This window comes from Colletotrichum truncatum (assembly GCF_014235925.2).
Source record: "Colletotrichum truncatum strain CMES1059 chromosome Unknown Contig_0001, whole genome shotgun sequence".
Taxonomy (NCBI): Eukaryota; Fungi; Ascomycota; class Sordariomycetes; order Glomerellales; family Glomerellaceae; genus Colletotrichum; species Colletotrichum truncatum.
Genome location: NW_027222398.1, coordinates 6,887,848 through 6,913,080, shown reverse-complemented (window position 1 = coordinate 6,913,080; position 25,233 = coordinate 6,887,848). Strand labels below are relative to the sequence as shown.

The 25,233-nt window shown below is 52.7% G+C and overlaps 7 protein-coding genes across 7 annotated transcripts; 3 read left to right on the top strand and 4 right to left on the bottom strand.

Moving 5' to 3' along the window:
- Positions 1-749: 749 nt before the first annotated feature.
- On the top strand, positions 750-2,231 carry CTRU02_201920 (heme oxygenase; the record flags this gene model as incomplete). The annotated part of the gene is made up of 1 exon (XM_036725274.1): positions 750-2,231. The coding sequence occupies one exon, from the start codon at positions 750-752 to the stop codon at positions 2,229-2,231; it is 1,482 nt and encodes a 493-aa protein (XP_036582952.1).
- A 584-nt stretch (positions 2,232-2,815) lies between these two features.
- Positions 2,816-5,416, bottom strand: CTRU02_201919 (WD domain-containing protein; the record flags this gene model as incomplete). Its single annotated transcript, XM_036725273.1, has 5 exons — positions 2,816-4,194; positions 4,244-4,354; positions 4,404-4,533; positions 4,585-4,686; positions 4,736-5,416. 5 exons carry the CDS (start codon positions 5,414-5,416, stop codon positions 2,816-2,818), a joined length of 2,403 nt encoding a protein of 800 aa, XP_036582951.1.
- Positions 5,417-5,990: 574 nt separating this feature from the next.
- CTRU02_201918 (et-dependent rrna methyltransferase spb1) lies at positions 5,991-8,748 on the top strand (the record flags this gene model as incomplete). Its single annotated transcript, XM_036725272.1, has 4 exons — positions 5,991-6,158; positions 6,223-8,086; positions 8,140-8,574; positions 8,630-8,748. 4 exons carry the CDS (start codon positions 5,991-5,993, stop codon positions 8,746-8,748), a joined length of 2,586 nt encoding a protein of 861 aa, XP_036582950.1.
- A 796-nt stretch (positions 8,749-9,544) lies between these two features.
- On the bottom strand, positions 9,545-10,288 carry CTRU02_201917 (ilp is an apoptosis inhibitor; the record flags this gene model as incomplete). Its single annotated transcript, XM_036725271.1, has 1 exon — positions 9,545-10,288. One exon carries the CDS (start codon positions 10,286-10,288, stop codon positions 9,545-9,547), a length of 744 nt encoding a protein of 247 aa, XP_036582949.1.
- A 9,925-nt stretch (positions 10,289-20,213) lies between these two features.
- Positions 20,214-21,649, top strand: CTRU02_201916 (uncharacterized protein; the record flags this gene model as incomplete). The annotated part of the gene is made up of 3 exons (XM_036725269.1): positions 20,214-20,460; positions 20,520-20,685; positions 20,761-21,649. 3 exons carry the CDS (start codon positions 20,214-20,216, stop codon positions 21,647-21,649), a joined length of 1,302 nt encoding a protein of 433 aa, XP_036582947.1.
- A 319-nt stretch (positions 21,650-21,968) lies between these two features.
- On the bottom strand, positions 21,969-23,612 carry CTRU02_201915 (FMN-dependent dehydrogenase; the record flags this gene model as incomplete). Its single annotated transcript, XM_036725268.1, has 2 exons — positions 21,969-22,132; positions 22,235-23,612. The coding sequence occupies 2 exons, from the start codon at positions 23,610-23,612 to the stop codon at positions 21,969-21,971; spliced, it is 1,542 nt and encodes a 513-aa protein (XP_036582946.1).
- A 427-nt stretch (positions 23,613-24,039) lies between these two features.
- Positions 24,040-24,791, bottom strand: CTRU02_201914 (glutamyl-tRNA synthetase; the record flags this gene model as incomplete). The annotated part of the gene is made up of 2 exons (XM_036725267.1): positions 24,040-24,448; positions 24,556-24,791. The coding sequence occupies 2 exons, from the start codon at positions 24,789-24,791 to the stop codon at positions 24,040-24,042; spliced, it is 645 nt and encodes a 214-aa protein (XP_036582945.1).
- Positions 24,792-25,233: the final 442 nt, after the last annotated feature.

Below are 25,233 nucleotides of genomic sequence, written 5' to 3'. Positions count from 1 at the left end.
CTGGAGTGATACCCTAGGACCCCGGCAGGAAGGTGTACTAGATGCCAGGCCTAGGCAGTCCTGGTCCCTTCTCCTACGTTGTTCGGGGACCCAGTGACCCTTCTTTTGGCACTGGCAAAGCAGTTCCTGACTCTTGTTCCCTTTCACCTCCCCATTCCTTTATCCATCCTACCATCATACCCCTAGCTGTTGCCGCCCTCTACAGCGTTGATACTTAATGCTCCATACATCTGAGATTTTCTAGCCTGGCTGGAAGAAGGACGCAAGAAACACCCGCTGACTGGACTGCACCATCTGCTGAGGATCGACGGTACAGCTGCCACTTCTGGTTTCCCATCTCCTCCGTTCCGTCCCTTCTCTACCGTACTTCCTTGCATTACACCTTTCACCAGTCGTTCCTAAAGAAGTAAAGAACAGCAAGGAGAAGGACACCTGGGACTGCTGTTGGCCTACTCTTATCGAAAGCAAGCCAACACATCCACCTTAACCACCTCACCAACCACAACCTCGAAGTCAGACAATCTTACCGAACCTAAAAAACATTCAGTATTCCGCTAAGAAAACCTTCTTCTTGGAAGAACCTATATTGTTGTTAGACAAGAGAAGTCGTACTTCCCAAGATCTTCTTACCTGCTCATGACCTGCGCCACCGGTCCGGAATCTGTGGGCTTCGTATAAGCCGCCTGCCGCCACCCTCCTTGGGAGGCTCAACAACGAACCTCCCGTGCTCCCTTGTTGACGCCGTAGCTATGACTTCAACAGTAGCGTCGCCGGCAGAACATGTTAAACGCCCCTTATCAGAGTCTATAGCCGCCGCAACCCGGTCCGTCCATGCGAAGCTTAACAAGTTGATCATTGCCCGCCTACCACTTGCAATTCCTCCTCGATCCAACGACCCATCCATATACGTCTCAGGTCTTCTTCATATTGCGCCTATCTATATTGCCTTTGAATCACTATGGAAGGACATTGTGGAGTCTTCCTCTTTCACACCTGATGCGACTCAAGGTGATGGCTGTGAGCCAGGCTTTACTTTGTTCGATTCTAACGGCCTGTCCCTTGGTTCCAATACCGGACATGGTTCGAAGTATCAAGCTGTCTGCGAGCGGACTCATTCGATTTTGAAACTTCTCTACTTGCCGAAGCTTATGCGCTCTGACCGTCTGCGATCTGATATCAGTACCCTTACAGGCTGGTCTCCTGAGGTTATTGATAAGCAGCTGGAAGCTGTCTCTGAAGCGGGACGACTTGCAGAATTCACAAGTCATGTGAGGCGTACAATCGAGAAAAAGCCTCACGTCCTGCTGGCGTACTCCTACATACTTTATATGGCCCTTTTCGCTGGCGGTAGATTCATCAGGGCCACTCTTGAGTCCGTAGGTTCAGAGTTTTGGGAGCACGCCCCCTCGTCCATCCCGCCTTTCCAGACAAGTTGCTCAGTACGCACTCTCCGGAACGAACGATTCGATGCTGTCACCAATGATTCTGCCGATATATTTGAAGTTGAAGGCGGAATGCCTAAACTTGTTGGAAACCACCTGGGACATACCCTTCCGCTTAGGTTCTTCCACTTTGCCACTGTTCTTGATGGTGAGGATCTCAAGAGGGAGTTTAAGAAACGCTTGACGGAATCCGAGGGTCTTCTAACCACCCAGGAGCGACAAGACGTGATTCAGGAGGCGATTTGCATCTTTGACAACATGCTGCTTCTCGTTGGTCAACTCGACAATGTGTGCAAGACCAATTTTGATGACGATCACTCAGCTGTGGCGTCCTGGGCATCGAAATGGTCCCTCAGCCGTCCACGCGACAGTGTAATAGTCACCCATGAGCGAAGGGATAAATCATCTATGAAAGGTGCAGTGGACAGCGATGAGTCGGATCGTCGGCTTTACACACACGCAAGGCTGCGAGAAGTCGATAATGGAAAGGGATCAAGCCCGATCTATCTGGAAGGGCAGCCCCCCGTGTGCTGCCCAGCTTCCAAATCTATGAGATTCGAGGCGAAGTTGCCAGTGTCCGACAGGAAGGACAGAAGCAGAACACTCCCGACTGACGGCGCGGCTAACGTACCGTCGTCCACGCGAAGCCCAGCATACTGGTTGTCATCACGGCCTACCATGGTCTTAGTATTCAATATTTCGCTCGTTGCAGGACTTGCAGTGTTTGTGAGCCTGCATGTTTTGTCTAGGGGGTCTGTAGATGGGGAGTTGACTGTTGAAGAATGGTAGAGATTGTATATGACAAGGCATAACATAGGCGTGGCATATCGAGCTTGGCGTTCCGGGGCGTTTGTGTTCAGGATACCGCATGGGCTAGGCATACTATAACCCCCTTCCCTTAGTTGCCTTCTGGGGGCTTTGGCTCATCATAGTTCTTTGCTTTAAGGCATGATGGGAAGTGAAGCAACGTAGACATGGCCAGAATAGACCTAGATAGATAGTTGCCAGGCACGTACAAAATTACGACGTAACGAATCAAAGTTTTCTCACATGAAGCCATTAAGCCTTCTATTTGGTTGTCATTATAGTTCATTATAGGTTGCGCCCAGAAAGGCACCAAGTCCTCTACAAAAAGAAGCAAAGAAAAACCATGGTATCTAGTGTAAACCCAATGCAATGCTACGCCGTGATTTTACAATGCAGCCGAAAAACCAACCATATTCCTGTCGGCCCAGTCCCGAACCATCTCTTCTTATTCTGGCGTGCACGAACCGAAAACACCCGTTCTAGACGTACGTCCGTACGTCAAATCCTTGCTTTCTGTAACCATAATATTTATCATGACCCAAGCCTCTCATGTTTAATAAATTCAATCAGCACTCGGAGTGCATGTCGTCATCGTCGTCTTGATCCCAGTCTTCCGAAACGTCGGCATAGCCCGACATATGGCGTCTTCCGCCGAATTCGCCGCAGGTGCGGAGGTCCCACGCCGGACCACCGCCCGCGGCATCCACACTATGATCGCTGTCCTCCTGCCAGTGCCGCGCCATGTAGTCATCCGAGATGGTGACGAGCTTGCCCTCGTTGGTCCAACTTAGTCCTGTGACCTCCCGGCGGTGGCCTCGAATCAGAGGCGTGCCGTTACGTACAATCGGAACCTGGCTGGAGAGGCCTCTGGAATGAGAAATGGAGGTCATCGCAGCGTCGATCGGGTCAGTGGTGGAGGGAGGGAGGTGGCTCTGAGTGTCCCAACGTTCCCGCATAGCGCGCTCGTCAGTGGGGAAGAGGAGGGCACACTTGTCGCTTCCAACGGCTAGGAGCTCCGTGCCAGTAATAGAGATCGGGCGGACCGCGCAACGAACGTAGAATGACTTAACATGGAACATGTCGTGTTTGAAGCCGTAAAGAGGACCTAGACCCTGCACTGCGGAGCCGGCTTTCTGACGTGGGGGCCGAGACGACAGTTCGGGGGCGTGACCGAGCATAAGATGCGAGGTGGAGTAGGCGTAGATAGTGTTGTCCTTGCAGACAGCATAGAGACGGGCGGCATCGCTGCTGAGGGCGAGGGAGGTAAGGCCGTAAGGTCGCCAGCGGTGGGTTACCGGTTCCGAAGTCACGGCAAGCGGGGTTGCGTCGGGTTTGTTACGTGGTGTGATGTAGCGGGTATCCCATAGTTTAATGCAGGCATTCGCCTCAGAGGCAGAAAGGAGAAGATGCTCGCGGCCGGCAGGCATATATTGCAGAGCAGTAACAGAAGCAGGGGAGGTGATGCCCTCAACGGTACGGGCATGTGCGCCATCAATCGTATTGGTTGTTCGCGCCCAGAGGGATGGCAGGCTGCGGTCTCTATGAATGACACCTTCGGGGCCATGAGTGGAGAACGCAGTGGCCGGCGCGGCACAGCACCGGAGATCCCAGATCTGGATCTTGCCGTCCCGGTCGGATGTGGCGACGATGTTTCCGTTGGCCTGGCCTGGCTGGAATTCGACTCGTCGCATGGACTGAAAATGGCCGCCATTTAGCTCGGCTGCAACAGTCTGGGTCATGACGTCGAAGATCTTGCCAGAACGATCACCGCAAGCGCTCACAAGGCGGAGATCATCATTAGAAAATGCGAGATCCATGATTGCATTTTCATGGCCCTGCATGATCATTTCAACTTTTGGTTTAGGCGGTTCTCCTGCTCTGGTCGTCGTCGTGTCAAAAAAGCGGATGAAGCCTTCTTCATCGCCAATCGCCGTGAGAGGGGCATCTGCAAGGGTCAGCATAGTTCGTCACCAGGAGATGCGACGAATACTAACTATGGCAACTTGCCAGACTGAAAGGAATGGTATTCGATTGAGTCAGGTGCGCGTTGATCATCTGCGTGTCCGCTCCCTTGCTCCAGAATGAAGCTGTACTTGCTCTCGAGTCTGTCTACGGTCAGACACGTCGCGTCATTAGATGATGTGGCAAACTTACCAAAAGCTGGATATTCAAGATGCTGACGCCCTGGCCTAGGGGTGCTTCCCTGTTCGCGAAGTAGAAGTTGTGCGCCGAACCCGCGGTTGCGAAGCTTGATCACATGCTGGGGTTCATACTGTGGAGGAGGCTAGAAACCGGTCAGCTGGGAACTCGTATACAGACAGGGTGCCAGACATACGGAATCTTCTCTGGATGATGGCACTGGCTTCGCAAAGGATGTAAAGGGCTTGTGCTTGTTGGAAGTTTGGACGCCTGAGCGATTGCATTTGAAGTAGTCGATCTAATTAACGTTAGCGAGCAGTTATCGAGAATGTTGTCTTGGGACGCACCAAAGTCGACCGGGACCGCAGCCCGTCAGAAGTTAGAGCTGCAAAATTGTTTGCAGTTAAAGAACTGAGCTTCCGCGCAAATTCATCTGGCGAATTTTGCGGCCCGTTTGGATATCTCCCTCCCAAGGACGGCAGCCGAGGAGCTGTAGAAGAACGTGCTTCAGGCGAGCCCATTACCTGGTCTTCAACATTCTCGCTCTGGGCCAACGGAGGCCTGGCAAGAGGACTTCGACCCAATGGTAGCTCGTCTTCCTCCAAATCCTCCACCTGTGACCTCGATGCTTTCGTATTCGATCCGCGAGAGGGCTGTGGCAACTTCATAGGTATCGCATTTACAATGCCTCGTTTCCTCTTCTTTGGTCCATCTTCACTTCCAAAAGGAGACAACAAGCTTGCGTTCGACGTTGGTGACATGGGCTCCGGACCTCCCTGGCTGAATCGTGGTGGCGTCTGCTGAGCGTTGACTGCAGGGCTGCTCATCTCGGAAAGAGCCGGTCTCGAGTTTTGAGAGGACATGCCTCGCGGCGTGAAGAACCGCCTGAACTTCCTAGGCGTCAAAACGGCCTTTCGCTTTTCCTTTCGTATACTTCGTGAGGGTGGTGATGAGGGGAGCGTGGGCGATGAGGCAGGGACAAGACCATCGCTCGGCGGCGGACTCGCCATACCGCCGTGGTAAACCATGACGAGCGACGATGTGTGGTGATCACTGTAAAATACAAACAACCCAATGGACCAAACAGAAAAATATAAGTCTAAAGTTAGGGTGTGCCGTCGAGTCGGCCTGTGCAAAGATCCGATTGTGAGATTGTGTGCTGGGGTGGATGTCAAGGCCTGCAAGATGGCTGGAGGGGGAAGGCGACCTGATGTCTGACGTCTTCTTTCACACGAGGGTACTCAACACCCTAGGGTACCTTACGCGATGTCGTCGCGCGCGGGGCGCGTTAATGGGGGATTTCGCGTTCGGACAGTGCGCAGGTACCCACCATTTTTTTAATTGACGCCACTTCAGTGGCCAGTCCAATCATCTTACAGCATGGTAATGTCCCAACCAGAATTCCAGTAATGCTTGGACACCCAGTTTTCTAGACCTCTTATCTCCACGTGATTGTTATCGGTCCCTGCGTACAGCCAAAAAAAAAAAATTGAAATCGTCTAGAGGCGGCGGGGCGATTGGATTCTTCACTGCAGTGAGCGGACGGTCGGTCGCAAACTTCCCTCTACCTCGAAACCTGCCGTCGCCGCTCCGTCCGAAAAGATGGCGATCCAGAAGAAGCACGGAAAGGGGCGTTTGGATAAGTGGTACAAGCTTGCCAAGGAGAAGGGATACCGTGCCAGAGCTGCGTTCAAGTTGATCCAGTTGAACAAAAAGTATGGCTTTTTGGAGAAGAGCAAGGTCGTTGTCGATCTTTGTGCTGCGCCAGGCGTAAGTTATTTTTCTCTTTATTCACTATCTACTCCCAATATGTATTCTAACAGTGAAATTGTAGTCTTGGTGTCAGGTTGCAGCGGAAACATGTCCCGTCGGCGCCTTGATCATCGGTGTCGATCTCGCCCCTATCAAGCCGATTCCTAAGGTCATCACCTTCCAGAGCGATATTACTACCGATAAATGTCGAGCAACGATCCGCCAACACTTGAAGACCTGGAAGGCCGACTGTGTTCTTCACGATGGTGCGCCCAACGTCGGTACCGCCTGGAACCAGGATTCCTTCAACCAGGCCGAGCTAGTGTTGCAGTCCATGAAGCTGGCGACGGAGTTTCTTGTTGAGGGTGGTACTTTCGTTACAAAGGTCTTCCGTTCGAAGGACTACAACCCTCTTCTCTGGGTGTTCAACCAATTGTTCACAAAGGTCGAGGCCACCAAGCCGCCGTCGTCGAGAAACGTGTCAGCCGAAATTTTCGTCGTCTGCAAAGGCTACAAGGCCCCTAAGCGCATCGACCCCCGGTTCCTCGACCCTCGCGCTGTTTTTGCCGAGTTGAAGGATGCGACACCGAACAACGAGGCCAAGGTTTACAATCCCGAGACGAAGAAGCGCAAGCGTGAAGGTTACGAGGAGGGCGATTGGACGCAGTTCAAGACCGTTCCGGCCAGCGAATTTATTCACACTACCGATCCTATCGCCATTCTCGGTACCGCGAACCAGCTTTCGTTTGACCAACCCACTAACGGCGATGTTGCTCTGGCGGCTCTGGACAAGCTCCCTGAGACCAACGACGAGATTCGAAGATGCTGCGCTGATCTGAAGGTTCTTGGAAGGAAAGAGTTCAAGATGCTGCTCAAGTGGCGTCTCAAGGTCCGTGAGATCTTCGGCTTCCCCACCAAGAAGACAGAGAAGGCACAGAAGTCCCTTCAGGAGCAGGTCGCTGGCGAGGAAGTAGCCGAGGTCGAGTCAATGGACGAGGAGCTGCGGATTCAGAAGGAGTTAGAGGAACTCAAGAACAAGGATGACACCAAGAGAAAGAAGGAAAGGAGGAAAGAGAACGAGAAGAAACAAAAGGATATTGTGCGCATGCAGCTAAACATGGTGGCACCCATGGATATCGGTATGGAGCAATCCGGACCTCTCGGCACTGACTCCATGTTCGCGCTCAAGACTGTCGACAAGGTCGGCGGTGTAAACAAGATCGCTCGCGGAAAAATGGCCATTCTCAAAGAAAATGAGAAGAAGAAGGAGCAGGACAATGGCATTTCTTACGGCTCTGAAGACGAGAGCGAGGATGAGGCTGAAGACCGCCTCGAGCGGGAGCTGGATGGCATGTACGACCAATACAAGGAGCGTAAGGCAGCAGCAGATGCAAAGTGGCGTGCCAAGCGCGCTCGCGAGGAGCATGACGACGAAGAATGGGATGGTGTCTCCGCCAGTGAGCACAGCGACAGTGACGAAGAGTTTGAGGTGGACTCGGACAGCGACGAGGCATCAGACGAAGATGACGAAGAGGACAGCGGGAAGCCTCTTATCACCGACTTGGACAACACTGCTGAGGACGGCGAGATGTCCAAGCGTGCTAGAAGTTTCTTCAGCCAGGATATTTTCAAGGATATTGGTGGTGTCCTCGACGAGCCCGAAAATGATGACATGGAGGGCGTTGAGTATGGCAACGGAGTTGAGGAGGCCGAGTCTGAGGAGGAGGCCAAGCCGACTAAGCGAGAAGCCAAGGCGAAGAAGGCTAAGGAGGAGAAAAAGAAGTCCAAGGAGGACAAGAAGTCCAAGGAGGACAAGAAGAAGCCCGTCGAAAAGACGGACTCTGACTCTGACGAGAGCGAGGAGGAGGATGCCGGTTTCGAGGTTGTCAAGAACAAAGAAGAAGACTGGGAGAACCAGGAGAAGCGACGACCGGATGGCAGACTGGGTAAGCCTTCATACTTGATAATTCCAGGGCGCATCGGACTAACCACGACTTAGACATCGACATCATCACCGCCGAGGCGATGACGCTCGCACACCAGCTCGCGACGGGCCAGAAGACCAAGCACGACCTCATCGACGATGGATTCAACAAGCACGCACTCAAGGACCGCGACGGCCTGCCGGACTGGTTCATCGACGACGAGGGCAAGCACGACAAGCCACATAAGCCCATCACTAAGGCGGCAGCCGCCGCCATCCGCGAGAAGTTGCGGGCGTACAACGCGCGACCCATCAAGAAGGTCCGCGAGGCCAAGGCGCGCAAGAAGTTCAAGGCCGCGCAGCGCCTCGAGAAGCTCAAGAAGAAGTCGGACCTGCTCGCCAACGAGGAGGGCATGACGGAGAAGGAGAAGGCCGAGAGCATCGCCAAGATGATGGCCAAGGCCGGCCGCGTCAAGCGTAGGGCCAAGCCTACTCTGGTTATTGCAAAGGGTGAGTTTATCCTCTGGAGGATTTGTGTGAGTGACTATTTTCTAACGCTTTCTAGGTGTCAATCGTGGTGTCAAGGGCCGCCCCAAGGGTGTCAAGGGTCGCTACACTATTGTGGACTCGAGAATGAAGAAGGATCTGAGGGCGCAAAAGAGGATAGCCAAGAAGAAGAAATAGTCGCTGTTGCTATGTTGATCATACCCCGAATCTTAGATGGCGAGGAAATTGATAGAATATGTAATAATCAAAAAGCAAGTATGGCAAAGGGAAGGACAGACCACGAGCGTGTAAAGACTCGGAATCCTTATCCCTGTGAGGTAGTCGGGACTCTCTTCATGGCCACGAGATGTTTGTGGGGATGAAGTGCTTGTTTCTGTGACAAAGTCCCGAGTTATTATGCCTACGGAGTGGGCGTTGGAGGTAGGGCGATCTGCATGTCTCTTAGGTTTGGTAGCCCCATTTGTCGTGACTGAGACATGTTTAAAGATTCCCATCCATACATTTTCCGGATGATTCCAACACGCAATGCGATTTATATAAAAGGGTGGTCATGTGTTGCGCATTATCATAAATCTTGAAGCTAGATGGCTCCGTCCCGCCTGCCCTAAAAAGCATGCCTCTATCGACGAGGAAGGGAATCATTAAAAAGGACAAATGCCGCCGCTAAAAATCAAAAACCGGACACCATGGTTCATACTTTACAACATCTTGAACAAGATGGATGGATGACGCGCAGAACCAAACGCAACCCTCCCTTTTTTTTCCAGGAATTTGTGACCCCTTGTCTAGGTGTTTCCTTGCATCTTGACATCGTACAAGCGTTTCCACGACTACCGCCGTCCACAAAGTACCGAAGAACGCCGCTGCTACCCTGCGAGCAAGCCATAAATGCAATGTTGCCTCTCCGTCGTGTGAGTACATCGTTTCGTGCGCCTCTCCAATTATTGGCGGCTGGAAGTCCCGTTCGTGCTGTCTAGTCATCCTCTTGTTTGATTCGTGGTCCTTGATCAGGGGCCCGCGGCCCCAACATCCAGTCTTGCATAGCTAGCCACTCGCTCCAGCTGGCCTCGGCACCCTGAATTTCCTTTTCGGTAACATTCTGCAGGGGCCTGAGAAAGGGGACTTGCTGTTCGCCGTCCATATCGTACTGCGACTTGACCTTGAGCCAGGTCTCACTCTTGGCCGCAAACATGTAGTTGCGGCGCTCGGCTTCGTGCATGGGCCCTATGCCGGCCATCCAGTCATCACCGAAGAAGCCGTGTAACACGGCGGGATAGTCGAAACCGGTTGCCACCAGCCGGCGAATGTACGGCGTCAACGTTGTGTAGGTAGCAGACGGCAACTGGGCACCGAGAGGCAACTTTCCGGTGGCTCGAGCGGTGGACGGAGTTGAGGGGCCAACCCCGGCAGGGGAGGAGGGGCCGGTCTGCTTGGAAGACATGACCGGGTTGTGGGCCTTTTGAAAGGGTAGCTGAATGTTGACGAATGCAGCTACCGCTTGGATAGGCCCGGTATACTGGGCGTGGTCCAGGAAGTAGCGTAGACATGACTGGAACTTTGGATACCACTCGAAAATGTCGAATTGGGATTCTTGAAACGGCTGCAAAGGAGGCCCGTTGAGCTGCGAAGCACCCAGACAGCCGGTGAAAGAGTGTCCTACCTGTGCATACTGAAATGAGGAGCCAGCGGAAGAGCCGCCAGAATGGTGGTAGGCCATGAGTTCTCGGCGGAAGAGGATAGTCGCCTCGTGAGAAACCACCGTCAGAGTGAGGGAGGGTGGCAGGGTAGGATTACGACTTTTCTTTTGGCAGAAAGTGTTGGGGTGATCGTCGGCGGTATCAGAAGAATTTGAAATGGCGAGCTGCGGGCTATAGGATAAAGGTGACTGAATGCCTCGGACCCAATGACCTGGAGCTTCAGAATGGCAGCAGAGCGGCCAGGTATTGCAAACTCATGTGCAGGAGTGTCTAATAACACAATGTTCGACAAGGTTGCAACTGGCGGCTATGATGTGCGTCTGCTGGCACTGCGTTGACTTGGATGTTGACAGAGAATTTGAAAGAAAGGCGGTTGGAGGCACAGGTCCGACGCTGATCAGGCAAGGACGACATGCGGGACGAGGAGGAGAATGAGGAGCAGGGCCACATGCGGAGCCTGACCTGCATGAGGATGGAGTCGGAGAAGCAGAAGTGGCAGCCAACTGAATAAGGGTAGGGTATTTTACTTGACAAAGAGAGTGGAAGAGGGCGGGCACAGATCTCTGGTGACGGGATATCGACGGGACACCACTTGGGTTTAATACTACTGTACACTGGATGGCGTGCACACCTTATATGTATACTTATGTATGTGTAAATGGTCCCTTGTTTTTTCTTCCTTGACGTTGTAAAAAATGAACGGGGCGCCCCCCATGGGACAGATCCTTGATAGGAAGGAAGGGTGAGGGACGAGCGAGGGGAAGAGAGAAAAAAAAAAAAATTGAGAAGCGAAAGGGAATGGGAGGTCGGAAGGTACATGCTAAATGCAACAGGGGCAGAACCGAGAGGGTACCTACATCGGAAAGTGACATGGTCACTGTACCGCTCCTCCTTGGGTCAACATCGCATCTACACCCACAGTACACGAATCCGGTGAGGCAGGAGGGCAGAAAGCAGATATGCACACACCAGAAGAATAAATAAAATGAGGCGGTGGATGATGTGTGTGTGCGTATAGTACTGCCACCTGTCCCCCTTCTTCCTCCCACTCAGTCCGTGGGTGCGTCATCTACCTTAGGCGGTGATGTACATGTAGGCAGGCAGACTTGCTATCAGCCAGAGAGTGACGTTCAGTCTGTAATCAAAGACCAAAAGAGTGTAAAATGTGTACGAGAAGAGTACGTACAATCTAGGGCACGGTAGCTGGGTCAGAAGGTTTGGATAGCGCGTTGCCATCCCGTTGATAGCGTAGCTAAATCAGTAGAAAGTGACCAAGTGAGGTGGTAGGTTTGACTGGCGCAGGTAGGGCTTCACCAACTCATTTGCATCTGAGCGTGTGGGCGATGGATGTTTCGGCAGGGAGGTGTGGGAAACGATGAGGAGGGAGCGGATAGAAAAACGGCGGGAGGCGTGTGGGTAAGGTATGGAGGGGGTGAACGGCCAGCGATGGGGAAAACCAAAGCCATCGATTTCAGGGTCTGAATCTATGGTGATGCTTGTGAGAGTGTATGAATAGCGTTTGCGCCGGCCCGTCCTTTAACCACATCGGATGGGATGGATGGCACGGATGAGTGGAGGCGGATCGCACAGTTGGCGGCAAGGGTGTTTGGGGTGGATGGGAAAGGCGAGTGAGCTGAAGACGGCAGGTGGCGGCGAGGGTGAGGAATGAGAGATAAGACAACCACGACGGGATCATAGACAAGATGGCAGGGCATTCCGATCGAAGGGGTGACAGACAAAAGTCAGGCATCACAGTAAGAACCGGGCCATGGCAAATAGAAGACGGGAACTCAAGTCATTTATGGGCAGTGTGTGAAATGAGTGGCACTCACAGCTCGCCGAAGAACAGATCAAGCCCGAAGCAAATTTACACAGCACTTGAGGTACAGCAATGAACAGGACTAGGGTGTCATAAATTGAAGCAGCCTACCTCGCACTTTTTCTGGCTGTACAACTTGGGGGTATCGCTGCTTCTTAGTTTTACTGCAAGAAACATCTCTCGGGACCTTAACGTGAGCAAGAACAGGGGGAAAGGCCCAGTTCCAGGGGTGGCACAAGCTCAGACTGTGTGTGGCTACATCTGCCTGACAGAACGACGGGACTGGTCCGGGCTGATCCGGGCTGGGCCCAAGGGAAGGCGTGGATGCCGTGCGCCGCGGTGCGGGTGTGGTGCAGAGACACGGTGCTGCTCGGTGTCCTCGGGGCCAACGCCGGAAGAGAGGTCATTGGTCAGACTATGATGGAGAAGGTGGATGGGAATCTGAAGGAGACGAGCTTCAGTCGTGCAGGTCCTCAATCGGTAAGCCCCTACCCAGTCGTCTGGGTTTGTGGCGGATGAAAGGAGCTGCAACAGCAGGAACAAGCTGACCTGCGAGTGAGTGCCCTTGGAAGGCACCATGGAGGGAAGGTAGGGGACAAGGTGTGGATGTGGGTGTGTATTTGGGGGAAGGAAAGACATCTCTCAGTACACTCCCCACACACCACACCTGCCTTCGTCAACCTTCTCTCTACCTCATTCTCGTTAGTTTAGAAAAGCGGAAGAAAAAAAAAAAAACAAGGGCCCTGATCGGAATGAAGCAAGGAAGGCAAGATGAGGCAGGCACCTGCCATTCGCTGTCTTGGCATCCCTGCCTGCCAATTGGACAGCTGCTGGGCCGCAATCGAGAAAAGGAAGGAAAAAGAAAAGAAACCTGAAGAAAAATTGAGCAGGTCCCCCGTCACTGGCCAGTTATGAACCGTCATGGACCATCATCGTCAAAATCGTCCCTGATTGCGTGTCACACGACGTGCCTCCTCCAGGGTGGAAGCACTCCACTGACTGATAGTCCGTACTATAATCTGAAGCACCACAAGTTAGCATTAACTCGCGATCCGTCATATTCTTTCTATATGCAGTGCTGGAAATACCCGAGGCATCAGCACATCTCGAGTCGGTCAAAAGACAAGACCGGAGTAAATCTCGGCTCAGTCTTTACCCTTCACCCCTTTGGTCGTCCTTACCAACCCCCCCAAGAGGACCGTGAAGCATTAGGTTCTTGTTTTTTCTTCCACCTATTTGTAGCGGTGAGTAAGTAGCAGGCACACCTCACCACTCGGCGCAGACCAGCGAGCAATAAAAACCAAGCCATGGCCATAAAGCAAACACACGGGTGGAAGGCAAGTCTGTTCCCTTGGCATGGGACTGGCTTGCACCAGTGGCATCGCCTTGGGCTGGTCGTTTGCTTGCTTTTGCCTCGGTGCGCCCATGAACTACTCTAGCCTCGATGGGGCAGCCCACCCGTGTCTCCCCTCTGATGTGGGCTCGACTTGTCATATTTTCTCTCATCCTCTCGAGGCCCTGGGCGAAGCCAGAAGATGGACAAGTGACAATCAGCTTTAGCTTTAGTCAAGGCAAAACTGCCATTTGCGTCCTGCCGTCCCTGGACATACAGGACACGGGGAACGGAGAAGGCCTCTGTTCAGCGAAACAGCCTCGTGCCCTGCATACGAGGCGCCTCGTTTATCTTGAAATTTGCAGATCTGGCTCCTTAGGGGGCCGGGAGGTTGTGACAGTGCGGTTGGTTGGAATGAGCACAGAGAAAACCAAGACCATCACATCAAGTGGGAGGTTGAGTTGTGTTGCCAAGCCATCGTCAAGACTCAACTGCGCCGCGAAGGAGGTACCAATAAAGAGTAGCACCCCGTTTGTAGACGAGACGGTTTGCGGAGAACACTGTGTACCCGGGCCTGGAAAACTGGCTACCTGAGACAGGGGTATAGGCAGTATCCAGCGCTAAAACAGACTGCGGCAGGCACCATCAGTGCGTGCTCACACTCTCCCTGAATAACTTCGAGGATGTGACACAGTCTCCTGCTCTGCCTACAGTGTACAGATGAACTCCGATTCCAACGTCATACAATATCTCTTGTGGTTAAGGCTCCTTGAAGCCTACGCTCCCATCTCCTCAAGCAGTTTGTCTATGCCTGCTTGAGTTGTGAAGAGCGTGGCCTCAGTATTAACCTGCCCTTCTCCGGCTAACAACAGCTATAGGTTGTCCCAACAGGCATGACAATGGGGGGAAATTCGCCGACCGACAATGTGGCACAGCATTTCAACTGCTTTATTAGTTCGTCCAGTGATTTTCGTTTGCTTGATGCATCAGCGGAAATCCCAGTCCGTACATACTTGCGGATGAATAGGCTTTAATATGCCTCTCTGCAGGGGTCAACTCGCCCCTGTTCCGGCCGAGAACTGAATGGCCATGACCATCCTCAACTCTCAACCAGCGGCTACTTGTCTCTCAAGTCGGTGCCTGCTTTTGACGCAGAGCTATGCTACGCCTAGTTAACTCTTCTGGTTCACTGGACCACTTCGTCCGCCTGGTTTCCAAGCCGGAGACACCAGTGTTCATTGGGTATCAGAGCAAGTCGGATGAGATGTTGCTCGGCCGACTGAGACATTGTCAACCTGTCGACGCCGCCCAATGCCTGAGAACCTTATCCTCTGGGGGCATTCTCCGAGACCACATCCAGCTCGCGTCGTCCATGAGCTGTATTTGCCTCCTCTAGGCCACCTATGTTCTCCAGCTCCAAGCCCGTTCATTTCCGCCTCGCAGCCGAGGGACCAACCAGCCTTAGCTGTGAACACACCCCGGAAGATTCCAAATACTCCTCCGCACTCCTTCGCCATCATCTATGTCATCATGATCATGCCATGCGTTCTTCCCGACTCTAAATGGTTCAAGATGCAGTCGTCATTCAATTCCAGCCATTGGAGGTTGGCAAAGGCCGCTGCGTTGTCTAAGACGACTTGGTAGGTGAATTGTCGGATGTGCCTCTACCGAGACTTTTGGAGCTCCAAGACTCGTCAACCATTGGAAGCCCACCATGATGGGCACATCATAGCAATACAGCGATCTGCCATACAGCTGATCAATGCCTAAAGCCTAAAGCGCAAAGCAGCGCGGCGTACCCGGCTCGTGCGGCGCTTCCCGATATATATCTCCGATGTTAGCTAGTCGGGTTTTGTAGCTCTAGCACGAGTCTAGCGAACTTTGGCGCCGTCAATTCACGGGCGTTACATCTAAACTGAGGTGGTCTCTTAAATCAGCTTGCTGTGTGATTATTTCAAATGACGGAAGGGCTTTTAGTTGCGTTCCACGCGCAAATAAATATAGACGGTGCAAAGGTCTAGGATAAACCCACTTCACATTTCTCTGAGACAACAAACCCTGGAATCTAGTTCGCATTTTAGCATGCTTCTACTGGGCAACGCTCTAGCATCATTGAACGATGAACAGGAGCGTTCAATACCTGCCTAGAAAATTCCACTGCCCAGCTCAACAATTGATTGGCTGCTGCCTCTTGGCGGGAGTCACTAAATTGCGGCATAGTCGTGACTTGCAGTTGGCCAAAAACTATTACCCCAAAACTAATGGTATGCTAACCATTCCACGAGGAATTAGGGCCAATAATAGATCGAAATCACACTAGAACCTAAACCCCATGCGCAGAAAAGGCAGGCTCCATCGGTGCGATTAGCAACGGACTCTCTCGTCAAAAACCTTTGTATCATTCGGTTCTGAGATCTGATACACGCTCCCACCCACCACATCCATCTATCGCCACCCCTTGCTGGGCTAGAATTTGGCTCCCCATAAATTACGAGTTCAGCGGTCCCGGGGATGCCATATCTCAAGCAATGGGTATGCAAGTAGCCGTTAAGAGGCAATCCAATCATGCCGTCGAGGCCCCTACCTTCCAATGGCATTCACTACCAACCTTGACCGACTGCTTCAGTTTGACAGGGGCCTTTCGATCGACTTTTAAGTCTTACTGCGGCATGCATTGTTGAGGTACCAACGCCTGGCCAGATCTCGGTGTTCCGAATCCGACCGCCGCATCGTTCCAGTAGGACGGTACCCTTCCAAGATCTGCACATCCTGCATCCTCTTCCGTTACGGACGTCCTGCATTGCGCGATATTGAAGGCCTGGGCCTATGGGACGGAAACTTCCGAATACCCATGCGGTACTAAGAGGGTGACCTAGTAGGGGCCGCAAGGAACAAATGCCACAAGGACCATCTGCCCTTCACTTATCCATGGAAATAGTCCCTCACGGTAAGTTGAGTCGCTCAATTTGAAAGAAACAGTTATGAACAGACAAATGCTTGATGATGACGGGTATGGACATCGTCCGCACGTTCGTTCAATTGGACTGTTAGGGGCTTTGGCTGAGCTCTGCAACTGCTATCTGGTGTGCTCTCTGGCATTTCGACATCTTCAACCTACTCATATCCATCTCGGGTCTTTAAGGTTTTGATTTATGGGTGATTTAACCAACTCGGAATATTTGATCGGCAGCATGTTTGTTGACACCACGCCTCTTGGTTGGTCTGAGCGGAGCGTCAGCCACCAAAGCCAAGCTTCTCTAATGTTTTTGGCGAGGCGGGCCGTCTCATTTATTCTCTCTGAACGCCATTCAAGGAATATCCTGTGTTCGGACGAACGAAGCCGAAGAGAAACAAGGCCGTTTCTGCACAGTCCACCAACCCAAGTCATCCTCACGGGCCAACACCTTAATTCTACGTATCGTACACAACACTAACAACACGCCCAACCATGTGTTCATGATGAGTGAGTATCTAACGTTTTGTAATGCAGAAGTAGGTACTGTCAACTCATATCTTTCAGCTGTTCTTCTTTCTCTTATTCGCTTTCAAGCTCTCGGTGACAACATTGTAATACGTGCAAGGGTGAAGCGCGCGCTGGCATATTATATTGTGTCGTGGTGCCTTGGAGTGGTTGCCAGTATCACAAGGACTCAACTGCGGCCCCTAATCTCTTGACTGTAATGTTTCTCTGGATATCACTCAGATCATTGGACTTGGCCGGATTTCTTGCGATTACGGACGACTCCATGACCTAGCGTGCATTGACTTGTTGGACGGCACTTTCTAAGCTGGCTGTGCGTCGCATCCTTGTGGCTTGCTATCCTTTGGATGCGAGGTTACAGCGTAGGACAGAGACAGGACGTTGCGCCTGCAGCAAGCCGGTCTATGGAAACTGATATGTCACTTCAGTAGGACGATCAACAGTCCGAGGTTGGAGTCAACGCATGGCTGGATCGAAGCGATGACGCATCATCTGATGTATGAAAATGAAAAGCTCTGTCATTAAACGCGTTTACATTTGGCATCTTCAGAAAGAAGACCATTGGGATGCGTATCCAACTAAATAGGCGGAGTGTTCGACAACAACCTTAGATACGTGTTAGTAATATCGGCTGGAAAATAAGGCTGTATAATTCAGGCAGTAGCGAAGACAAACCAAAGGGACATATAATTGACTTCACACAGCTTTAAGCCGTTGGTCCGTCTCGAATTAAAAGCCTGGCGTTGTGAAGGATAACACGATCGCCCATGCCTTGTTATTGTAATGTCAGACTTGTTGAGTTACAGAATACGCCACAGCCTTGGATATGAGCCAGTGGCTTTCTGAATACTGGGACCGTGGAATATTCGCCTTCGAGCTTCACCTGTGACTGGAAACTGGGCTTTTGGTTGTTGCGTATTGGCCGTTTTCTTGCCGGGGAAAATATCATTGCATTTGATGGCCACTTTTACGTCCATCATCATTTGGAGTGGCACCTTCGGAGAAAACTATAAACCACAGATAGCAGTGTGGGATCCTTACGGCTTTAACAGTTGATCTCCTGCAAGAAACACCTCTCAAACTGAGGGATTGCTTTGACATGTGACTCTCGCGGCGTGGGACTTTTACCACCCGAGAAGATCGTTGGTCTCTGCAGCATACCTCTGAATTGGTGTTATCGGTTTACTGCTGACCTTGTGATCTCGACAATAAGCAGCCGTCTTGCACTGCGTTTCTCTAAAAGGCTAGATTGAAAACTAATATTAGTCGAAGACAGTTGTGGTACAACAGATAGTAGCTGGATCCTTTGGGCATTGGTCGAGTATTAAAGGTTTCGCAATTCCATTTCAGGTTATGCCCGGAAGTGGCGGAAGTGGCGCCGACCAGTTGCCTAGGCGCTGGAAACGCCAAGGTTCCGGATTTTCTCTTCTGCATTTGAAGGTCAGAGTTCCTGGTGATTCCAACTTGCAGGAGATCCAGCGAGAATCGCATGTGGTGTCATACAGGACAGGTACAATGAGTGTTGTATCCGGTTCGCGTAGCTCGTCATGGGCATCGTCATCAAGAGGAACCTTTTATGAACCGTTATTTTGAGAGCCATTGAGTTTCGTCGTATTCCCCTCCAACCTTACAAGGGAGGCTAGTGCGAGAGCTCACCGGTGTCGAGTTGTTTAAACAATTTGATGTGCGGTTTTACGATAGGGGCCGCCAGGTATCCTGCTGTTACCCCAGCTATCTCGGTGTTTGCTTCCCCGTCTCAAGGTATTCCAAGTCCTAGCAGTCTTCCGTCCTCGAATTGCAGATATCGCTACTGCGTAACGAGCAGTTGCTGTTGCTGCTCATGTAACGTCCCCTCGGACAAAATTCGCCCTGCTGGTGACTTGTCCCATGTAATCTTACCACACGACACTCGGCGTCAGCCACACGGTGAGATGTTGCCGAAGGTGTCATCAGAAGCTTCCAAGTTGTCGGATCGGAGGCATCGACTTATAGGCTTCGAGGAATCTCAGAGGGTAGTGTGCTGGGCGGCTTCACATGCATGACCATTCAATCAACTGCTGGGAGGAGTTCACGAGCAGCTGCGTGCACTGCATGCATTATTCTGTAACGATGATCCGGCGTCGGATCTGATCATGCATTTCAGACTGTTTTCTCAATCCAGTGCTTATATAAACGGCTTCCTCGCAAGACCTGCACGAAGTCGCGATACAATCGGCCGAGCATCACCCGCTTTAGACGAACGCCTGAGAGGGAAATAGTTGGCGCGCGCAGAGGTTGCCCGATATGTCCTTCCCCCTCTGTGAGTTCCGCGAAAAGCCTCCGGTTTCCGCTGTGGGTGTGGTGGGGTACCCGCCTTAAACGGTCAAACGGGGCGGCGAGGGAAGTCGCTTTCACAACCTTTTGACCCCCAGTCACCAAGAGTTTGGCCTTTTCTGTGGGCAGTGATGTGCGAGAGGTCAGTCCAGCTCGCTGCGCGTCTTTCAGCCGTTCCATGTCCGATTGGATGTGTTTGGCGAATCGACCAGGAGCTGGAGAGAGCCTGCCTTCAGCTGCAAGCCACATTGTCCATTTCGGGATTAGAGCCATGAATAGTCTCTTCTTGGGCACCGCTAGACTCCACTACACCGCCAACATGGCAAACAAGCAACACGATACCTGAGTTTGTTTGTGTCTGGAGGGTTTGTCGTTTGTTTCGGCGGCAGAGGCGTTCATCGGAGGTGTTCTAGTAAAGCTTTGGAGACAACGACGCATGGACGTTTTGTCCGACGTTATCAAAGTTCAATCAAGTGAAAGGAAAGCAAGATTCAACGACACTTGAATCAAGTCAACTTCTCGTCCTTCGAAGTCGACCAACACAGCACATGTCTGAGTCTCGAGTTCAAGTGTCTTGAAATGGTAACCTTCCCTCCCTGTCTGCCTTGCTAGGTTTTCACTTTAACGCTATCGCAGCCATCAGTCCATACCCGCAGTCGACAAGGCGGAGCACACATCTCACCCAATCAACCTACACCAACATGACACGAACAAGCAATTGCAGGGACAGCTGGAGCTAGACCCTGGTGTATCTCTCCATTGAGCCTCATTGGCGACAGAAAGCCATGGTCATCAGACTCCCCCGCAAGGAGCGAGCTACTGTCAGTATTCTCTATTCAGCCCGAGCTGGGCTGCCTGGCGGCTTCGGTGTCGGCCTGTTTCCCTTTTCTACCTCATGGCCTTATTGGAACCATCCCTCCCTTCTTCCTCCATTCCTCCTTCGACTTTTTCTTTCCCATCATCTTATGTTAGTATTGCAATATTGACAGGATCGGTAATATGGACAGACTTATCCAACTAGGAGCTCTCGCTTGCTTGTACCTGGGCGCTGAGTCCAAGGCATTGAGATGGCAGGACGACACCCCGAGCTGGTCACCTCCGAGAGAGACCATCGCCGCTATGGACATGATGGAGCTCGGAATCAGTCCCGTCCCAACTGCGGCGCCTGACCCGGCCAATGTCGAGCTTAAGCTGGCGAAGCGTGTGAGAGGCGATGATACTTGTGGTTACATCTCTGGAGAGTCCAGTAAGTTGTGCTCATTCTCAGTATGAATCACATCACGGATGATGTTAATTGTTCTGAAGCGGCGTCCATCTACTGCGAAGTCGGCACCTGCGTGATTAACAGCTTCTACTCCGTGGTGGGCTGTTGCGCCTCCGCTACCATGTCGGACTGTAGGATCGCAACAGGTTGTCTGCCATCAAGCTCATCTAGATTCTACACCACTAGTGACTCCTTGATGCTTTTCTGGTAAGTAATCCTACTGACTCAAGTTGAAAACACACACCAGGACACTTTTTGCCTAACAGGACAACCCTATAATAGTAACGCCGCTTCGGCAACCGAGTGTGCTACCTACGTGTACTCGGATCCCGTTTTCACCCGGTACACCCTTTACAACTGCAACAGCGTTGAGAAGCGTGTTGTAGTCTACGCGAACCCAACCACTCCAGCTGGCGGTAACAGCCAGACCCGGAGCCCCATCACCGATCCTACCAACACCCCAAGCCCTACTACCATCTCCCCAGGACCTGCCACGACATCAGCGACTCCGCCACCAACTGGCGGCGGCTCCTCCACGCCCACGGGCGCCATCGTCGGTGGCGTCGTCGGAGGTCTGGCCGCCATTGGTCTCATCATTTTCGGCGTTGTCTTCCTTCTCCGAAAGAAGAAGAAGAACAACGGGCCGGGTGACAATAACAACGGCCAGGTGCCCCCCGTCGCATATAACCCGCAGCAGCCCCAACCTGGCCAGCAGCCGCCTCAAATGTACCAGGCCCCGCCACCCCAGCAGCCGTCGCCGGGCGGATACGCTCCTCCCGCACCCGGGGTCTACCCAACTGGTTTCGCTCCCGTGGATAACAGACAGAGTATGCTTAAGCAGCCATACGATGTCACGACCGGCAACTACGAGCAGAACAACGGCATCAGCCCGCCCGCAAGTCCGCCACCTGTTAGCCCCTCACCCACCTATCAGTCTGGAGTCCCAGCCTATGTGCAGTCCCAAGGCAACGGCCCCAGCCCAACCCAAGCTGGATATCCTCCACCTCAGCAGCAACAGCAGCAAGGCGGCTACTATAACGCGCCACCGGTTCAGACACAGCAGCAACCACACCAGCAGCAGACAACCACACACGCACACCATCCTCACCACAGCTACGCTTCTGAGCTGCCAGCTACGAGGGGCGATGGCGAGTTGCGTGAGTTGGCATAAGGTCTTTGTCGGCGTGAGACGATAAATAGGGAGAAACAGCTGAGCGGCTTGACTCCTATTGATCTATTTCTTGTTTTTAATTTTGGTTAATGTGATGGGATTAATTTGCTACGAGATGGTGTAGCGAACGGAATCACTCAAGAGTGTCATTCAATGTAAATGAAAGACGCTACATGAAGGAGGGACGACTATCTTTACGTATATAGGTGTATACCCAGGTTTTTAGTACGGCCGCGATGGGCTGCGACTCTCCCTAGTACAATGCAATATTTATTTAGATGGGGTTATATTTTGTTCGTCTGTTGGCGTGAAGTTGATTTTACAACCGGCTTTGTCTGTCCCGGCGCCATGGCGTATTTGGGTTGTCCTGTCGCCCCGGTACGTACTGTTCCACGGCGAGCGTGTTCAGGAAACCCGGGTGTACCTGGTCCAGGCTGGTGACGCCGCACATCTTCATTGTCGTTTCCAATTCATCTCGCAAGACTGGCAATGGTGTTAGTCTGGTCCATTTTCAGAGGCGGGGGTTCCTGGGGAATCGGCATGGCCAGAAGACTTCACTTGGGGCAGGCATAAGAAGCAACTTACTTTCCACATAATGCTCCACCCCCTCAGCACCATAATTGAGTCCATACAAGAGCCCCCTCCCAACAGCAACCGCCTTGGCGCCCAGGCAAAGCGCCTTGAAAACGTCCGTTCCTCGTGTGATACCCCCGTCTACGTAGATCTCTAGTTTGTCAAACACGTGCGGGCAATTCTTCTGCAGCTCCAGTAGTACCATGATCGTGGCTGGGGACGTATCCAAGCTCCGGCCGCCGTGGTTAGAGAGGACAATGGCTTCAACGCCGGCTTCTACAGCTCGTTCGGCGTCCATCCATGTCTGGATTCCTTTGAGAATTATGGGCAATCCCGGAACAGTGCGACGGAGCCAGGCTATGTCGGACCAGTTCACTGAAGCGTCTATGTAGCTTCCCATGATACGTCCCAGAGCGCCACCCTTGGAGTCATTGACGGCTCGGGCGCCGGAGATGGGCGATCCAAGGGACTCGTCCGAGTGAACGCGCTCGTCGGCCTCCCTCTTCCCCGGGATCGGCGCGTCGATGGTCAGAAACAAGCCCTTTACGCCCTGGGCCTGGGCAGAACGGAGTAGACGCTCCGAGTTGGCGCGGTTCTTGTCGACGTAAAGCTGGAAGAACACAGGGACGTCGTACGGTTCTTTTTGCGACGGCGGGGTGTAAGCAGCCTGGGCGGCAAGAATCTCTTCCAAAGGGAACGAGGCGCTGACCGAGACACACTGAGGAATACCCGCTGCCTTGCAGCCTCTACCCAACTCCTTCTCGCCCTCCGGGTGCACCAGGCGGGCCATTGCTGTTGGAGGACAGAAGATTGGCGAGCGCATACGATTGCCGAGCATCGTCGTTGACGTGTCGACGGAACTTACGTCCACAAGAACCCGGGGTCGTAGGCCAATGAGGGAGTAAGCGGAGGCATTGCGACTTTTAGTATGCAGGTCCGTCGCGGCTGAGGAGACAAAAGCCCATGCCTTTGGAGAGAATGAAGTTGAGGCGGCCTGCTCGAAGTCGTGGGCGCTTATGAGGGTTTCCAAAGGGGGTTTTAAGGCCTGCGCAGGTGGCTGTAGGGCTTGCTGTTCCTCCTTCCTCGGCTCTGTTTCGTTGCTGGCCTGCCTGGCGCTTTGGCTCTGTTTTGGTTTAGGCATTGTGCTTCCCGGAGCGAGGACGCCTTTAAGCTGAGTAGCCGGGAGTGTGGACTTGACTAGGTTCGGCCCGTGAACCTCGGAGTAGACTTCTGTTGCGTCCTTGCCTGCACACTTGAGCACCACCGCGATACCGCCGGGGTGTTCGCGGACAAAGTCGGTAAAGTCCCAAACGTTTCCGTGGATGACGACCCAGATATCGTCGAGCCGGTTGTGTTTTGTTATCTCCTCCGGTGTCAGGGTCGGCCGCATTTTACGGGGTTATCGCAGAAGCCTGTGGATGATGCGAGAGGAAAGTTCGCGGCGCCTCGCACACGAGAGGAGATGAATGACAACGTCTTGCATGTTTGCCTCGGGCCGGACGCTAAGACGGCGTGTGGGATGCTAACGGCACCGAGGGGGCTGGCTGTTGAGTTCGGGCGGCATTACGCCGAAAATGTTCGGTGTGGGGAGACCCAGTGTCTTCCTGAGCATCCTCCATTTGGGTGGGGGTATTCCGCGGGTTGTGGTAGCGTGATCCCTTTCCCCAGGGGGTTTTGTTCTCGCTAAGAATGCACGGACGGCTTTTGCCTGTCATCACTGTAAATCACCGATGCGACATTGGGGTGCTTGTTGGCTGCAAAGCATATGCACCTTTTACTTTCATTTTTATTTGTTTGTTTTATTCTGGCAACTCACTTTACCCCGCCAAAGCCTTGCCGATAAGACCCAGAGCCCTCTCGCTGTGGTTCATCTTCAATGCTATCTGGCGACCAGGCTCGCTCATTTTGGCCCAAGTCTTTTGCAAAATGCTTATGATCTTGGCCTCGTCAATCTCCTCCTTGCTCTCGAAGTCGTCGAACTGGTCGTCGAGGAACACCAGGCAAGCAACGTCCTCGAGCACCTGCGTCTCCTCATCCTTGCTCAGGTTCTCCTTGCGAATCAAGGCTGCAACGCGGTCGACATCCTCCTGTGGCAGAGGCGGCTGGATTTCAGCAGACGACGACAGCAACTCTGCCACCTGCGCAGCCGCCTGGGACTTGAGTTTGGCCCGCCAGGTGAGGTAGCCGGGGCGCGTCATGGGGTAGGTGTTGCGGGGGATCTCCCATCTAGAGTTTGTGTTTTTTGTGAGTCAGATAAGTGGTTCCCCATTTTCTTTATATTCTTTACATGTCTGGTCATATGCTTCATGCCTAAATATGAGAGGGTTATCTACCTCCTGAAGTGCTGGGCCCTGCAAGCCAGCTGCAGGACGGGCGGTGCCGTCGGACATCGCACCGCGAGCCAGCGCGTCATTTTGCGGGCATAATGAAGCTCATACGGGACCGGGTCGGCATCGGCCGTGACGGTCGAAGTCCTAGGGTCTTGCTTGTGGGCCTCATCAATCAGCTCGAGGGCCTTGAGGTAATTGGGCGGCAGCTCGGGCAGGGAAGAGGAGGAGGGTGATGCCATGTTTGCGAGTGGTCCTGTTTATGGGTTGCTGTGTGTTATTGGGTGCAGGAAAGAATGGTGATCTGTTTCAAACTCTGGGAAATCATGCTCCCTGGGGAAGAGGGAAAAAAAGGCTTCAAAGACCGATGATTGATTGACTGCCACCACTAATAGCGCAGCACCAAACCAACTGAACCCACCATGCTCCGCGATGAGTAAGCTGGGTGGTTGATTGGTCCGCGCGGCAACTCACCCGCATCAAGAGCCTCAACCCGATACCCTGACCCTGTCGTTAACATGCTATACAACATCTCCAGAATTGGCTCTCCCACTAAAGATTACACTCAGCGCGTCGCATGATTAACGCCTATTTCTAGAATGCCCATAAATCGCCATCTGATTGACGCCATAGGCATACTCCACCTGCTGGTCTCGCCTGCTCTAGACCCAAGCAGACTTTGGG